This window comes from Erithacus rubecula (genome assembly GCF_903797595.1).
Source record: "Erithacus rubecula genome assembly, contig: SUPER_Z_unloc_6, whole genome shotgun sequence".
Lineage (NCBI taxonomy): Eukaryota > Metazoa > Chordata > Aves > Passeriformes > Muscicapidae > Erithacus > Erithacus rubecula.
The window spans coordinates 560,649-578,633 of NW_027635650.1; the positions used below are offsets into that span (position 1 = coordinate 560,649).

The window sequence follows — 17,985 nt, forward strand, 5'->3', positions numbered from 1 at the left end:
CTGCATGGCTGCTCTGATGTTTGCTTTTTCTCAGAAGACCAGCTACACCTTTAAAAAACAGAGATGGGTTAATGATCTTCTTTCTTATGTTAATTCAATCTAGAAGTGTTACTTTGCTCTTCTTTTTCCCCTCAGGTGATCGCTGTGAAAGGGAGATGAATGAATGCCTTTCAAACCCCTGTCTTAATAGGGCTGTTTGTGAAGATCGAGTTGGAAGTTTCTCCTGCAAATGTCTCCCAGGTTTTACTGGTGTCTTGTGTGAAAGAAACATCGATGAGTGTCTCAGCAGACCTTGCAGGAATGGAGCTACATGCAGAGATGGTATCAACAGCTTCAGGTGAAAAACAGATTATTAATGTCATACAATGTGGAAAGTCAGACATGTTGAGGTGCCTCAGCCTTCTTAGATTTCACCAAGCATATTTTGGCAGCCTGATCCAAAATAAGTGGTCCCTTTATAAACAGTAAAGGAGATCTTGAAAGGCAAGAAAATATATCCTAGTGTCTTGACTTTTAAAAAAATCCAAGGAAAACAACAGAGAAAATATGCAGGTTGAAATGTAGGCGTGGTAGGACTGCATGGTTTTAACACTGATTTTCCGAAAGACATCCATTTTCCCAAACTTCAGGGGCTTATTTTGCTTTCCACTGATTTTTCATTCATAATACATCGTGACCAATTAGGTACCTGGTAATACTACATTTCTACAGCTTGGGAAGACAGTGATAGTTGTGCAAGTTGAGCCTATAGAGGTTAAAATACAAACCCCAGTGGAAACTTCTAGCTATTTAATTTTATGATTTAGGGTATCTGAGCTCAGATCAGAAGCTACTAATGCCAGTGGAAGTGTTTATCCTAGATCACTGCACAGGTAGATGGGCCAGCTGTTAACATCTATGTTTAGTAAGTCTTTCCTTCCAAAAGCCCCAGAAATTTTGGTGCCTTTCAAGCACCTTAGTTTTCCAAGTATTAGAGGTTTTGGTGTCTTTATACTGGCTTGGTTTTCCCTATATGTAAAGATGACTGTCTGAAAAATTGAATAACTAATCATTAATTCTGTCTATGTAATAGGTATGTTTTACTCATGGAAGTTCAATTGTTATGTCTTACAATTTCATACAAAGAAATGCAGGCTGTTTAAATATTGTGTGGTCCCTATCTAGAAGTGATATTATGCAGCTAAAAGGATACAAGCATGCTTAAGAGGAATGACCAGTATGAAACTCCATTAATTCTGTAGTATATAATCTGTTGATTTTTTTCAGTATTATTATATACCATTCTCATTGGCAGATCTGCCCCATATCCAGAATTCTTTGTTATGGTAGCTGTCACTTTTGAAATGTGCTTCTCTTCCTCCGTAGGTGTCTGTGTGTGACAGGGTACACAGGAGTGAGCTGTGAAGTGAACATCAATGACTGTGCCTCCAGTCCCTGCTTAAACCAAGCCACCTGTGTGGATGCCTTGAACTCGTACGTTTGTAAATGTCCCCCTGGCTTTACAGGCAGCAGGTGTGAAACAGGTACACAGGACTAAGTCTCGGAAAAAGGTGGCTTGTCTAAGTCTCTGTGCAAGATTTGCACTGTCTGGGATGATTTCATACAGCCAGATAGTACCAGAAAGTAGCTAGGCTGGTGGGACTGTGAGAGGATGAGTAAAGCCTGTGTGACTGCAGCATTAATAAGTGCAATTGCAGACAAGTAGCAGTGTGTGTCTGTGTCATTTCTCTTTTCTAAGGCATGGTTTTATCTTTCTAATACCCAATAGGTCTGTTGATTTTTTATTTTTTTTTTTGTATTTGCTCCGTGCATCTGTGTTAGCTAGGTCTTTTTAATTCTTTTATTTTGTGTAGGGCTTTGCATCATAGGGTTAGAGATTAGTAAGGGTTAGTCTTAGCTTCAGAAGTCCTAAAGGCATCAAGTTCCCCACAGGCAAAAGGGTATCAAGTTTGTTATGGACAGATGTCAGGGGTCACACTCATAGCACAGGTTCCTGGGTGATACTTGAGACATTTGAACCACAAGGCTCAAATCCCTCTCACCAAAAATTATAAAGTAGCTGGTGAATGTTTAAATGGAGTCCATGTTAATTTCACAAAGACAGTGGAAGACATTGCAGGACATTTGCACCTGCCACCCTATGCCAGAGTTTAACATCCACCTTTCAGGAGAGTTCCACTTGATAACATTACATGTAGCATCCTAGTAAAGCATGTCACTGTGCACTGAACAGCAGCACAGAAGTGTTGTCCCATACCAGGGCAGTGTATTTCAATAAGTCCAGAACAGGAAAAATCTCGAGTTGTTTGGGGTTTTTCTTCAAAGCTTGATTAAATTAACCACCTGGTTATACCTCTTTATGTTGTTGGGTGGCAGATGGTTGATAGGTATGTCATGTCAGTGATAGAGGACAGAGAAGAAAGGTTCCTGTTTGTTGCTAGATAATCAGGGTCTTTTCTGGATATTTGTCTTCAAACACTATATTCTAGCTGTAGAAAGCTCTGTATGCTGGCTGATGTTAGACTGACAAAAGTGATTTCTACCTCTATTCAATTTAGTGAATAATTTTTGTCACAGGGTTGCATTCTACTTTACTGCACTTGCTTAGATTTCTTTGGATTCTCTTTCCATGTTTGTGCAAATATTATTCTGAAAACTCTTTATCTTTGTTGCAGAACAGTCCTCTGGTTTCAATCTCGATTTTGAGGTCTCTGGTATCTATGGATATGTCATGCTTGATGGTGTTTTGCCCTCTCTTGGTGACATCACCTGTACATTCTGGATGAAATCCACAGACACCACAAACTATGGGACTCCCATTTCTTATGCAGTAGAAAATGGAAGTGATAATGCATTTCTTCTGACTGATTACAATGGGTAAATCACAGTTTTGCTTTTCTATAGTTTACGTATATCTTGGATCAATAAAGGAAGTGTAGAACAGAAGTTTGAATATAACTTTGTGGTAGAAAACTCTGCATCCAAACTCCCTTGACAGAGTTGTCTCTTTGTTTTGTTTTTCTCCTTGCTTTGTTTCCATCATTTTGTGCTCTGCAGAAAAGTAATGGTAAGAGAGCAGTGAATTTAAACATGATTTTTTTTTATGTACTACATTCACATCTTTTCTAAATGGCTCATTGAGACAATAAGTGGAACAAATGGAACTCAGCACTCAGAGTACTTCTGTCATGATTCTAAAAGCCAAGTATGACTTGCACTTTTACAAAAGCAGAGTATGACTTGTAGTGTGACTCCAAACTCAACAGGAAAATTTAAGAATCCACTATGCAGCCATGACTTGAGCCTTAATATTTTGTTACAAAAGCATCTTACTTATTTCACCAGGCTTTGCATATGGTAACCAACTTTCAAGTCTTCTGGGAGAGAAATATCATGATCTTATGGTGATATTATGACCTTTCAAGCCACAGTTATCTTGCTAGTCAAATAACATTTCTTTCAGTCATGGGGTACAAACCATGCTTTTATAGTAGCAGCATGCAGCTGAGTATGCCTATGTCTTCCTTCCATGCAGCTGGGTTCTTTATGTGAACGGGAGAGAGAAGATAACCGACTGTCCTTCCGTGAACGATGGTAACTGGCATCACATTGCTGTGACATGGACATGCACAGATGGGGCATGGAAGGTGTACATCGATGGAAAACTGTCTGATGGAGGCAGCGGGCTCTCTGTTGGATCAAAAATCCCTGGTATGCTTTATTTATGTTATACCACATCTGTCACCTTCATTCTGCCTCTGTTGCAGAACATGCAAGAAAATGTTTAGGTTCTTTTAGTATATATTCACATTTTCAGTGAGGGCAGTTCCCCTCACTCAGCATCACTGAAGACAAAAAGCTCATTTTTAGAGTTTATTGGTCGGTAGCTTGTTTTATGGACAGCACTGTTTAGTCCACAAAGGAATCTGTGCAGAGCTGGTTCTGGGATGGTTTTGTAAGAGTAGGTGTCTCACTCAAAAAAATAACGTTTATCTGGCATTTCCCTTACATCTGTATGCTCAGGGTTGATTGACTTAGCCTTTTCCTGCTCTTTTCAGTCACAATTTCGAGTTGTTTGTGTTTTTTCAAGTTGGTGTTTGCTATTTCATTGTTTCCTGTGGGCAAGCATCTACAGAGTAATATCAGAGGGCATAAAAAGAAGTATCTTCAGCATTGAAGAGCTATGAAAAGCCTGGTATTATTTGGTTGCTGGTATTATTTTGATACTGTTTGCATATTACCATCCAAATTTACATAGAATTTCAAAAGATTATTTTATTAAAATAAAAAGTACAATATTGAAGCATTTTAATCCTTGATCCTTATGTTTGCCATGTCTTTCCCACTTAAATTGGAGTTTTCTCTCCAGAGACAAAACCTTAGGAAGTTGGCTGTCTCCATTACTTTTTTAACTGGTCCACATACCCTACAATGTAGAAAATGCATATTCATGTGTTACTGGTCAAAGAGAATAAATTTGTGTGCCATGTCTCAGAGCATTGGCTATCCTCAGTGTGCTTCTGAGGGTATGGAATCACATTTGACCTGTATGACTTTGTAAGCTTTTGTTTAAAGCAGGAAGTGTAAGTTAGTATTGTAAAATACACCCCACCTGGTAAAAAACTGCATTTTGCACGGCTGTGAGTTGTGCTTCAACTACTGGCCTGCAAGTGATCTCTTTGAGTCAGTATCATTCCTGAAACAGCCACAGGTGATTTCTGCTCCCATATGTATTTCACAGTCACTTCCAAATGCTCTGTTGGCCTACCTGAGTCCAACATAAGGCTTTCCAGAGGTTTTGCTTTGCTGAGAACTTGTTGAAGGTGGCTTTTCTTCACTACAAAATCCTAGCAACATAGGGAAGCAAAATTTTTCTTTTGCTTAGTTTTTAATCTTCTTATGGGATCCCTTCTGTAAGGCTTTGTTTCCTACCCCTCTTCAAATTCTGAGTTTAGGTGGAGGTGCACTTGTGCTGGGTCAAGAGCAAGATCAAAAAGGAGAAGGATTCAACCCAGCTGAATCTTTTGTGGGCTCCATCAGCCAGCTCAACATTTGGGACCGTGTACTTTCTCCACAGCAGGTAAGTGTTTGAACAGAGGGCTCTAAACACAGGATGAACATTTGAGAAGGCATTCTAGGTTAGCATATTCGGTAGACCACTACTTCCACAGAAGTTAGTGGGGACCAGATGGAGTTCTGGCTCAAAGTAACAAGCTTAGTGTAGTTAGTAAAGTAGCTTTAAGCAAAACTAAATCTGGTAAAATTAACACTGAGACTCCTTCTGTTTTGATTGAGCTGTTCTGTAGTATGTGGCTTCGAAACAAGAAGGAAATGATGAATAAAAATTAACAGTACTGCTAGAAGAGAGAGAAATCCAATGAAACAAGCTAAGTTGTTTTACAGACTAGTTTCTCTCCTCATTCTGCTGTTAAAACTTGAGAGGGGAGTCATCAGAATTTCTGTCAATGCATTAGACACTGAAAAATCTGAGATATATAATCTCAGGAAAAGTCTGAAAGGGCAGGAAAGGGAGTTACACCTAATCAGGTGTCTAAAATAAAAGCTTGACATCACCAAACTTCCAATGAGTTAAAAATTATAAAGATTGAAAGATGTCTGCAAGGACAGAAAAGATCAACTTTTCTGGGAGACAAGCTACAGTGCTCAGTTATCTTCAGTGTGAAATTTGTTTCTCTATGCCTAGCTGGGACCTCCCACTTCTATTTATGACTACTGGTTGTGTCTTCCACCATGCACTGCTGTACAAGCCTGACCCTATGCACCCTATCATCTCCCCATACACACGGGGCTGCTGAGAGGTGTCGCCATAGCTGTTTCTGCTCTAGGCTGAACCAAGCTCTCTTCCCAGGGCAAATCTTCCGTCCCATCCCTGAATTTGCTCCAACTTGTCAATGTCTTTCTTGCTGTGAATAACCCAAAATGGAATGCGGTACTTCAGATGTGATCTAATAAGCACTGAGAAAGAATAATTACTTCCTTGGTTTTCTGAGGTAACCCTATTCACATAGCCAAGGATGCTGTGGGTCCTCACTATTTGCACAGTGCACAGCTGGCCACTACTCAGCTCACTGCCTGTCAGAGTCCCGAAGTTCTTTTCCACAGAGCTGCTCCTGCTCTTGGCTTTCCTCAGTCTATATTGTTCAGAAGATTTTTCCTTCCCATTTTTCCTTGTTGAATTGTTGAAGTCTGGGTTGGCCCTTTACTCCAGCCTGTCAAGGTGCCTATGGATGCAACTCTGTCCTTGAGCACACTGACTGGTGATATTATCATCAGCTTGATACTATCTGCAAACGTGATGACAGTGCCCCATCACCACTTCCTGCTCGTTAGTTTTTCTATCCCAAAGGTCTGAAATGTTGAACTGCTGATAACACTTGAATGACAAAGAAAAATGTTTAAATTTACAGGCATTTCTTTGGGGAAAAATCTTTGGATTAGAAGGTTTTGCTCTTCTCCTGATTTCTCTTGAAGTTGTATCACTAATTGGTTTATAGCTGTTTAGATCCATGATCTAAGTAAGAAATAATGAGGTGAACAGAACAAAAACAATAGAGCAGAACCTTTGCTTCCAGCATCTGGACATCTTCTCTGTGTATTTCTCTGGTTTTTACTACTTTGCCTTTTGGATAGGTATAAAACTACCAAACCATCTGCTGCTATTCTTGGCCTTTAGGGTCACCAAATGTTGCATTGCCAAGTCAGATCTTCAAGATTTTGTTCACTAGCAGTTTTGGAGCTGATAAGAATACACGATTCTACAGGGCACATGGGTAAAGAGTTTTAAGTGCAACTTTCTGAAGCTTTCTCAGTAGTTGCCTCTCCTTAATGACAGATCTGATTTAATTCCCTCTTGTCTCAGATGCAATAGAGTTAGGACAAGGAAGAAAATCCTGCTATTCATTTATAGTATCCATATTACTCATCTGAAAAGACAGATGTGTAAGCTTCCTATACAATTTTTACCTCATTAATTTCATAGCCTGGAATAGTGAAGTGCTGTTGTAATCTGTTATCATTATGTTTGTTCTGGCCAGCTGGAAAAATTCAACAAGTCTTACATTTCTATTCTTAGCCATAAAGGAAAGCAGGGTGACAGAATATGTTACCTAGTGAATAAAGGAAGGTGGAATCTAGTCTTCAGGATTTTTCAACGCATGTTTTAGTTGCTTATTCACTTGCACATTAATTTTGTATAGGTAAACTATCACTCTGATAGTTTTGTTGTTGAGTAGACAGCAACAGAATTGAGTGTAAGGGAAATTAACCTACAAACACCAGAGGTTTATGTCCAAAAAGGAGACAGAGGAGTCCTTTTTGCTTTATTCAAATAAAGGGAGAGGCCATGGGGCATTCCCCTGGGATCTCTCAAATTTTTGGAGGACACAGCCTCCCTTTTTATCCTAACTTCCTGGCCGCTTTCCCTCTCTCTTTCCCCATTGGCTGAGGTACTCGAGAGGCACAGACTTCCCGGAACGCCGGACACCTGACATTCCCCTCTAATGTATAACCCTCCCTTTTAATTTTTAATTCTTGTAGAATTCAGTTTTCCCCCTCCCCGTTGCTTCTTTCATCTTCTGTTACCCAATTCTATTTACCAGCCAACCTACAGTTTGTTTGTAAAGGCAAATCTCTTTTTCCCTTCATCAATCAGTGTAATCCCTCCCATTGTTTCTTTTATCTATAACTTTACCTACCTACAGATCTACAGTTTGTTTGTAAAGACAAATGTAACATTCCTCTCAATCCTTCCTCTTTTATTTTTAGTAATTGTCTTTACAAACTTTAGCTATCATTGTCTTAATTTCTTGTTCTTGTGTCCTTTTTGGTTTTGCAATTATTTGCAATGACATCAATTTCTGTCCTTTTGTAGCCATCTCTGGGTCAGTAGGCATGGCTATAACCTGCATCCCCTTGATCACATGTTGAATAAGTTGTATTAAGCAAGGGATCATGCATGGTAAAAAGATTAGAGTTGCTGCAGCACATAAGAGGAAAAAAAGCAGTTGTTTAACCCACAGCCCACCAGGTAGCCATGAAAACATGTCCCATTCCCATCCTTTCCATGTTTGGACAGGTACATGAGCTAACTTTTTTATTCCTTTTGCTATTTGTTTCACCATCTTTCCATTGTCATCTATTTGCAAACAGCAGTTTGAGTCATTTAATTTGCCACACACACCCCCTTCTTCTGCTAATAAGTAGTCTAATACCATCCGGTGTTGAAATATTGCATTTCTCATCTGAGTAGATTGGTCAGCAAGAAGGTCAAGAGCTGTAGCTGTCTGGTTACTTACTATTTCAAAGACAGCTTGTAACCTAATTATCCGATTTAAATTATAAATGGGTTCTCCGGCACCTGATATTAATTCACTAGGATTCCAAGTGGCTGGGCCATAGTGTTGTATGATTTGTTCAGGTGGCCACTCATCATTACCCCACTTTTGGGTGCTCCCCCCAGCCAAGGATACATCAATTGACCGCTTTTCCCTGATTAGATCATCATATACCTTGAATCCTAACTGGTTTCCCTGAACTTGTGGTAGCAGAAAGAACAGTGGTCTGATATACCCCACATAACATATTTCTGACCAGTTTGGGGGTAACCTGCGATAGGCATATTGGCCACAAATCCAGTAATGCCCCTTTAAAGCCCACGTCCCGTTGGCAAAGGGACCTTCCCAATTTTCATGATCTACTGGGGGGTCAAAATACAGCTTGCTTCCTGGGCCTAGTAGTCACCCAAGAATAGTTGCCCCACCATAAGAATCACAGTATTTGCACTTCCATGCTCCCACATGAGGTTTCCAGCTGCAGTTACATCCCAGATCTGTTTTATTAGATTGGGACCAGAACCTGCTAAAAAGAGTTCGAGTTCCATTCTGGTGTTGCCACTTCCACTGATAGTCACGAACAACATGTGTCCTACTTGTGGAATTATCTCAGGGGCAGCTTAAAAATAAGGAGTCAAAAAACTTATCCCTCTCCACTGCTTTACAGCCTTCCAAATCTTTCTGGTAAGTATGGTAGGAACACTTTACCCAGCTACCATTTGAGAGCTTAACATGAGTTTGATTCCATCTGCCCTGATATCTGGAACAATCATAAGGAAGGCATTTGGGGGTCCAACAATCTAAACCCAAAGATAAAGTCCAGTCACAAACACTTTTCCCCACGTATATGCTTCCTGTTCTATTTAGACAATAAGTGCCTCTTTCAGAAGAATGAAGCCGCCATGGACTTCCTTCTTCATCCCAGAATCCTGTTCCATTATGGACTTCACTCAGGGTGCTAACCCACCATTTAGGTTCGACTGGGCTGGCCACCCATGGCCAGTTTTCAGATCCTCCTGGCCCCTCACAGACCCAGCAATTGCTAAGGTTAAAGGTTTTTGCTACTTCTTCTCCTAAGGTTAAAAACTTATTTTCCCATTCCTGGCCCCATCCTAACTGACAGTATAAAGGTAAGATCACTAAGAGAAACATTCTAACTGGGTTATGTAATTCCCTAACCTAATTTTTACTTTCACTTTGTCTTCTGCACCTGTGGTGAGTGAAGGCACAGAAACAGCTTAATGTAAAGGAAAACAGTGACAGCAAAGGGCTGGCCCCCCAGTGACTGGAGATGTGAGAGGTGGGATGCCCACACAAACTTATTTCAGCAGGCAGTCCGTGGGTAGGCACACGAGGCTTCCCTCGATGTCGACGCACTTGCTACTGCTCCAGTCTGCCCCTGCGGAGTGTCAGTCGCGGCTTCCCATCCTTCTCCTCCAGCTGAGATGTCCAAATCTCTGGGGCCTTAGAGACCTTGACTCGAGTGTGATGGGTCCACCCGTGTTCAGCTGTCTTGACTGCTGTTTCTGTGGTCAGCAACACCTGGAAAGGTCCACGCCACTTCACCACCAGCAGTGCTTCTTTATACTCCTTAACTAGGACCCAATCTCCTGGCTGGATGTTGTGAACAGCAAAGTCCAAAGCCAGGGTCTGTGCCAGCTGAGCCTCCTGTCGAAGAGATTTCACAAGAGACAGTAGCTAAGACACATCATGTTTTAAATGCACATCACTTATCTCTATCCCCCCACTAGGCTGAGAGTTGCAAGGATAAGGAATTCCAAACATTAACTCAAAGGGAGATAATTGAATATCTTCCCTGGGTCTGGCCCTCATTCTTGCCAAAGCCAGGGGCAGGAGCCGTACCCATGGCATCTTGGTTTCTATCACCAGCTTCAGAAGGTGTTTTTTTATTTCTCCATTTATTCTTTCAACCCGACCCGAACTTTGGGGGTGCCAGGGGGTGTGCAGGTTCCATTGTATCCCTAAAGCAGCCATAACTCCTTGAGGAATTTTTCCTGTAAAATGAGTTCTCCTATCTGAGTCTATTGCTTCCACAATTCCATATTTTGGAATTATTTGTTCCAGAAATACTTTAACAACTGATCCTGTAGTTGCTGAAACAGTAGGGAATGCTTCTGGCCAGCCTGTTAATTGACATACTACTACCGGAAGATATTTAAACCTTGCCACTCGGGGCATTTCAGTAAAATCCACCTGACATCTCTGGAAGGGACGTACAGCCCAAGGCCTCCCTCCCCTGGCAAGTTTCTTTGTAACCTTGTTATTGGTTTTAGCACAAGTCAAACAACCCTCAATAGCTCGTTTTGTCAAGCTAAAAAAGACCCACAGCAGCATACATTTTTAGGAAGGCTTCTGCCAACCCTCGAGAGCCCCAATGACTCCCTTCATGAAGTTGTTTTAACAATTGTAAGGCCAGAGCTTTTGGGATTCACTGCCTCCCATCCCTTGTAAACCAATTGTTTCCTCTTTCTTCTGCTCCAGTTTTTTTAATTCTCTCGAGTTCTTCTGGTGGGAAAGACAGTTTCTCTGGCAGCGGTGCAGTTACTGATAGTAAGGGGAGTATCTTAGAGATTTCTGTCAACAATGCAGCTTTCCGAGCTTCTTCATCAGCCAATCGGTTTCCTATTGCCTCCTCTGAGTACCCTGCCTAATACCCCTTAATGTGGATTAATTGCCACCCTTTTTGGTAAATTCACTACCTCCAATAGGCGAGAGACTAAGTTTTCATGGGCTAACGTCTTTCCCCTAGAATTTAATAAACCTCGTTCTTCCCACAGTTTCCCAAATGCATGTATCACCCCATAAGCATATTTAGAATCGGTAAAAACATTCACTGTCTTATCCCGGTATAACTCACAGGCTCTGATAAGCACATACAGCTCAGCTGTCTGGGCTGACCAGGTGGGCGGTAACCTCCCCCCTTCCTTTAATTGTTTGCCATTCACGATAGAGTATCCTGTAAAACGCTTCCCTTTTATTACTCTTGACGACCCATCGATGAACACATTCTCTCCCTCAGGCCAGGGATTATCTCTCAAATCTTCCGTAGCTCTAGTCTGGAGATCTATAACCTGGATACAATCATGGCTTTCCTCCTGTCTCCCCCTTTCTTCGGGGCCATTCAAACAGGAGGCTGGATTAAAATTTTCCTATTTTTAAATTCTAAATCCTCCTGTTCCATTAAACAAGATTCATATTGTAATAATCGAGTACTCGTCATCCACATAGAGGTTCTCTCAGTTAACAAAGCTTTAATCTGATGCTAAACTTTTTACAATCACATACCCTCCCCTTGTCAGCCCCTATCAGAGCTGTGGTCACAGTTTCTGCAGACAATGGAGCCAGCCTCTGGCCGCTGGGTTAACAACTCAGAAAAACAGGCGACAGGCCTCTGTGTTCCTCATTCTCTTACACGAAAATTCCTTTAGCATGACCCAGCTCAACACCCACATGTAGTTGAAATTCCTTTTCTGCGTCCAGAAGAGCCAAGACCAGAGCACCAACCAATCCATCCCTCAATTTTCCAAAGCACTGCTCCACTTCTGGTGTCCAAATCACAACACCAGGACCGCTCTGGGTTAAAAAGTTACACAAAGGTCTAGCCACAACAGAAAAATCCTCGATCCAAGCTCCGCAGTCCCCCACCAACTCCAAAAATTTCCGCAACCCCTTGTCAGTCTGGGGCAAAAATCCCCTGCACTCCTTCTGGACCAACACACTACAACCCCTCAGTCAGAAGGCGTCCCAAATATCTGACTCTCTCCTCAACCACCTCTTTCTGCTCCCCCGATAACAGCAAATCATCTACATGTTGCAACAGCTTAACTCCTGAGGGTGGAGTAAACTCTTAATATTTTCTGCAAAGCTTGCCTAAACAAACTTCGTATATCTCTGCAGCTGCATTTCAGCATAAATCCTACCAGACATTTTACATAAAGATATTACAGACAGTAACACAGACTCTGTGTTACTTTTTTTTTTTTTTTTTTACTCTTGTTACTTTTTACAAAACTAATTTGCTTTCCCATTCTAGTCATCAAATCTCTTCCCAGTAAATTACAGTCACAATGAGGAGCAATCAGAAACTCATGCTTTTTAAACCCCTCCCACACATTTAGCAAATTTCCATGGCTTTCCCTGTATTACTTGTATTTTCCAGCAAAACTCACAAAATCCTTGAAACAGAATCCTAATCTTCTCACGTACAATCTGCATTTCCCATATATTCCTTTATTCTCGTTCTCCCTCTCTTCATCACACACGGTATACCAGAGCCAGTTTGCGTCCTGTCACAGTGCAAACACAGCTCCTCCCCCACCGACGCTCCCAGCGAGCAAGGCCCGCAGCAGCACAGGCGGCTGGGCACCCCAAACCTTACGGGGCCGGGGCACCCCGAGCCTCACGGGGGCCAGTGGACACTGCTGGCCCTGCCCGGGGCTGGCGGGGTCAGGCACAGCCCCGCGCTGAGCCCCGGCAGCCCCACAGCCCCAGCCCGTGTTCCTGGTCCCGCAGCTCCGTGCTCGGACCTGCTGCTCATTGCCTCACCCATACCTATCACACACTCCTCCTCAATTCTCTTCCAACACACAAACACTCTCCATCCAACCGCCGCTGTCGAGACCCTCTCTCGACTCCCCTTTTTGCCCCTCAGGGCATGGACTATCGAGATCCCTTCTCGATTTCCCGTATTGCCCCCCCAGGGCATGGATTATCGAGACCCCTTCTCGACCTCACTGGTTGCCCCCCAGGGCATCTATATAACATGGCCTTATAAGCCCCTTTGACAGCTTATACTCTGGCCACACAAAATAACAGTATTTTATCATAATTCCCATAGTTACTTCCGGGTGAATATACAATCTGTCTCAAGACCTCAGCATTCTCCCCAAGGGACTCTCCGGGGGTATTATGGGATCCTTTTTGCAGCATCCCTTTCCCGGCTTCACCCTTCCAACTCTCCATGGGTTCCCCGTTTCACCTGTGCTGCCCTCCATGGGCGCCCTACCAGGTTTGCTCTCCGAGGATCCCATTTTACTCACCGGTGAGATTTTCAGTGGTCCTTCCCTGCGGACGCTTCACGGACCCCTGGTCCGCCACTCGTCTGTCTCCTGGACAGTCTCGGGAACCCAATCGATCGCCCGGTGCCAGCCGGCACCCGGGGAGCTGATCACCGAAACTGGGTGAGGCGCCTTCAGCTCCACCGCTGCCTGCCGCCCCGGACGGTGGAAATATCCCGGACACGAGCCCCCAGTTGTAAGGGAAATTAACCCACAAACACCAGAGGTTTATGTCCAAAAAGGAGACAGAGGAGTCCTTTTTGCTTTATTCGAATAAAGGGAGAGGCCATGGGGCATTCCCCTGGGATCTCTCAAATTTTTGGAGGACACAGCCTCCCTTTTTATCCTAACTTCCTGGCCGCTTTCCCTCTCTCTTTCCCCATTGGCTGAGGTACTCGAGAGGCACAGACTTCCCGGAACGCCTGACACCTGACATTCCCCTCTAATGTATAACCCTCCCTTTTAATTTTTAATTCTTGTAGAATTCAGTTTTCCCCCTCCCCGTTGCTTCTTTCATCTTTTGTTACCCAATTTTATTTACCAGCTAACCTACAGTTTGTTTGTAAAGGCAAATCTCTTCTTCCATTCATCAATCAGTGTAATCCCTCCCATTGTTTCTTTTATCTATAGGTGTTAACTTTACCTACCTACAGATCTACAGTTTGTTTGTAAAGACAAATGTAACATTCCTCTCATGAGTAATGTGTAGGGAACTGTGAGGTCCTTTCTGGTCCTTCATTTTTCATCATATGTCTTGAAGGGGTTTATTCCCAAAATTGGTTCCCACACTGGAATTTTTTTTGTGCAGTTTCCTTGCAATTTGTTTGCAGCCTTTGGCCTAAACAGTTTCCATTGGCATAGATTACTGAAACAAGAACTTAGAAACAGCCTCAGAATAAACAGAGAACAGTCGGTTTCTTCTCCAGCTATACTGATTATAGAAAAATCCAATCTGCCTCAATGAGTTCAGAATAGGGACAATATGAGAACAAATCACTCCAAGTTCATGATGTACCTTTCCTTCTCACAAGGATAGACAGTGTAGACACATTATTATTGGTAGTTAATTTCATCCACTGGAAACTTGACAGAAGCCAATCAACCACCTGAGAAAACTTTTCCATTAGAGAAAAACTTCCATCAGACCTTCTCTTAAGATACTAATCTGCTGTTGGTCTAATAGTGTGTTCCTTTATTCCTCCTGTACTTAGCTGACCTGTATAGTTCTTGTTTCTATACTCCATTAGTTATGCCCCTGTCTCACTTTGGCTGGGCCTTGCCTACACTGTTTTAGAGAGTCTAGTTAATTCAGTTCACAAAAACTGTGTTCTGGAAACAGCTAATTGCCTTATTAAGCTGCTCTTTTTTTGTATTTCTGTCCCTTATACGTGGTGCAGTGCTAGGAGTTTTCATAATACAGGTCTTGAACATTAAGTTCCTTTTGTTTCCTAGTTGACATTTTCTGCAAATAGATAAGTGTTCTCTTCAGGTTGTATCCTCATTACTGTCTTTTTCTGTGATGTAGGTGTGTTTTTCTTTTACACTAACAAATGCAATTGTGTCTCAAGAGCTGTGTCCAATACCTTGTTTGTATGTCAAGTAGTCCTTCAGGTAGTGACTCAGCATGAGCTGTCCATAGCTAGATGGGTTATAAGAACAGAATAATAAGTACTTCAGCCAGGAACCTCTTGTGCTGGAAAAGATGAGCATTGCTCCCTCAAGCATCTGTTCTAGTGCCTGCATGCATGAAGGGAATTTTTTTTTTTTTTTTAATATTCTTTTCCTATACTGTCCTTAAACATCACCTAACCAACTGTTTTAAATCCTTAGGTAGAATCTCTGGCTACATCCTGTCCAGAAGAACTGCAAAAAGGAAATGTACTAGCCTGGCCAGACTTCCTGCCAGGAGTTGTTGGAAGAGTGAAGATAGATTACAAGAGTATATTTTGTGCTGGTTAGAACTTTACTTCCTAGAACCTATTTTTTTCTGAATAGTACTACAAGACTCTTTTATGGGGTCAACTAGCTAACTTGCAACCTTTGCTCCACTAACCTTGAATAAATTATTTGGATCACTTGAGGGTTAGAACACGCAGTCCTTCATTCTTCAAATTCCAGGGGTTTGTAACAAAAGTTCATTGAAATCTCTGACAAAAATTTATTGCTTCCTGAATTGGGATGAGAAAAGAGTGAAGATGGTACTGGATCAGAAAAAAAAAAAATCCTGCCTTTTATTCTGAGAATAATTATATAGTAATAAAATCCCTGCTGCCTCCTTGCTTCTTTTTCTGTAGATTCCTTTTCTGATTTTATATGTTGATGATTCTCAAAACCCTTTGGACCCATTTGGGATGTAGCATGCGTTACATTTCCAAAAGCTTTTTCCTTGATAAACTTATAGAGGATCAAACAATCACATGAGCTATTTATTCATTTCAGCTCATTTTAGCTTTAGCTCTTACTGTGTGCATATATTTTGTCCATAGATTGTCCATCTTTGCAAGGATCTATACCACATCTGCGAGCCTCTTCTGCTGATTTAAAACCAGGGTCAAAAGTGAGCCTTTCCTGTGACCCAGGATTCCAGATAGTGGGAAACTCTGTTCAACACTGCCTTAACCTGGGACAGTGGACACGGCCTTTTCCCCGATGTGAAAGTGAGTTGTGTCAGTGGGCTGGCAGGATTAGGAAACCCTAGTGTTTATTTGAATCCTGTCACTATTCATGGACTGGGTTTTTTGCAGCTATCATGCACTTGGATCCATCTATGTTACAGCATCATCTTACATATATGCTTAAAACTAAATTCATGTTTTGCTGAGCCGAAAGTGTATCATGATTGGGTTCTTACATGTTTTCAGTTTCTAACACCCATGGACGTTAGAGAAATTAGTCCATTTGGATCAGTAATCTGGTACTTTGCTCCCCAATGGCATCAGGAGTGTGGAAGATACACAGGAAATGCTAGAGTATCTCTGTGATTTTTAGATGTCACTGAGAATGTCTGCTTTGAAGTAGAAGCCTTGACTTGAGTAAACCATTAACTAATTTCTTTAAAGGCAGCAGATATTTCTATTAGGACTTGGAAGTGCTCCAAGATTTACAGAATTTCCTCAGAGACTGAGCTCTATGCATTCAGGCTGCCAAGTTTCTTTTGATTCTATGATTACTGGTCCTGTTTTGTTCTTTCCTTTGGTCCTCCTTTGTTGTGACTGCACATATGACTACAGCTGCTTGTGGTGGAGCCGATTACATTTTTTGTTTCAGTAGAATAGTAAATTAACTCCAGAAGCAGACTTGCTATAACTCATGTAGCTACAAAGATGAGCTCTGTAGCTGTTGGAATAAGTTCAAGCCTTTTGATTGAGACAAAGATGTACAGAAGCAACTCTTCTAGAATAAATAAAAACCTCTTGTCAGGCAGGTACAGGGATGCCTCCTGCTGGCACAATGGGATCAGATGGGCTTATTTACTATACTCAGGGTTGTATGTGAGGTCAGTTTCAATCTCTCCGTTGTTCATGCACTTCCTTGTCTCAGGCTAGTACTGTAACTCTTAGCTGTCTCTGTTGGTTACTTTTGCAGTGTTTAAACATTGCAATCCCTTGCTTTTCAGCAAAGGGAAATAACAACAACCTCCAGCAAGGCAACCTCAGTTTTCCTTTTTCTTTATAACTCATCATGGGATATTTATCACAAGTGTTTTGTGACTGAAGGGTCTCAGCCACAGATGTCTCCTCCAGAGCTAGCAAGATTTTCTTAGCAGGAGCTGGAGAGTCCTGTTAAGGCTCTTATTAAGAAATGCCCAGAAAACAAGACTCTCCACTAGGCCTGGAATTGATTAGCTACTGCAAAAAAGGACTGGGCCCTCTTGCTAATGGGATTGTACAGCTGCAGAGACAAAATATGTAGTAATGGCTCTCATGTGGAATTATTCTGAAGATGATTTGTGTTTGCTCTGCTAATGCCTGTGCCCTCTTTTCGCTCATGTCACAGGAATCAGCTGTGGAGTGCCTCCAACTCTAGAAAATGGATTTTATTCAGCCGAGGACTTTTTTGCTGGCAGTACTGTTACTTATCACTGTAACAGCGGCTACTACTTGTTGGGTGACTCCAGGATGCTCTGCCTGGACAATGGAAGCTGGAACAGCATTTCACCATCTTGCCTTGGTAAGATGTGCCATACATTTGGCTGCACGCGCTGACAATCTTACTTACACTTCTCCTGTGCCCTTAGGTCTGAGTGGATATGCATTCCGAAATTGTGGAGGCTAACCACAGTCCCAGAGTCATAATCCAAAATATTTACTTTGCTGAAATACCACGTTTAATCTTATGAGAAACTAAGACTACATTCTGGGACCTTTTCCTGTCCATTCTCTTGTATGTCCCACAGCCTGCCTTTATCAAACATGTATAAAATTATATAGGCCTGCATTGCACTCCCAGCCTTTCTCTTTCCACATCCTGCAATCCTTGCATCCTGTGCCTTTGACCTGTGCATTTTGTTCTCCAGCATGCTGTCAGTGTCCCATGCTCTCCGACCAGGGTCTTTT

The 17,985-nt window shown here is 42.0% G+C and overlaps 1 protein-coding gene across 3 annotated transcripts in view; it reads left to right on the forward strand.

Annotated features, from left to right (window-relative positions):
• SVEP1 (sushi, von Willebrand factor type A, EGF and pentraxin domain containing 1) overlaps positions 1 to 17,985 on the forward strand; it is a gene marked incomplete at its 3' end in the record, with an annotated part of 122,972 nt that overhangs the window by 68,908 nt on the left and 36,079 nt on the right. For all 3 annotated transcript variants that reach the window (XM_079331661.1, XM_079331663.1, XM_079331662.1), the window contains exons 24-31: positions 136 to 337; positions 1,366 to 1,523; positions 2,676 to 2,877; positions 3,536 to 3,711; positions 4,956 to 5,080; positions 15,260 to 15,383; positions 15,916 to 16,086; positions 17,426 to 17,599. In XM_079331661.1, coding sequence (XP_079187787.1) covers positions 136 to 337; positions 1,366 to 1,523; positions 2,676 to 2,877; positions 3,536 to 3,711; positions 4,956 to 5,080; positions 15,260 to 15,383; positions 15,916 to 16,086; positions 17,426 to 17,599 — 1,332 coding nt within the window. The remainder of the gene's footprint in view (positions 1 to 135; positions 338 to 1,365; positions 1,524 to 2,675; positions 2,878 to 3,535; positions 3,712 to 4,955; positions 5,081 to 15,259; positions 15,384 to 15,915; positions 16,087 to 17,425; positions 17,600 to 17,985) is intronic.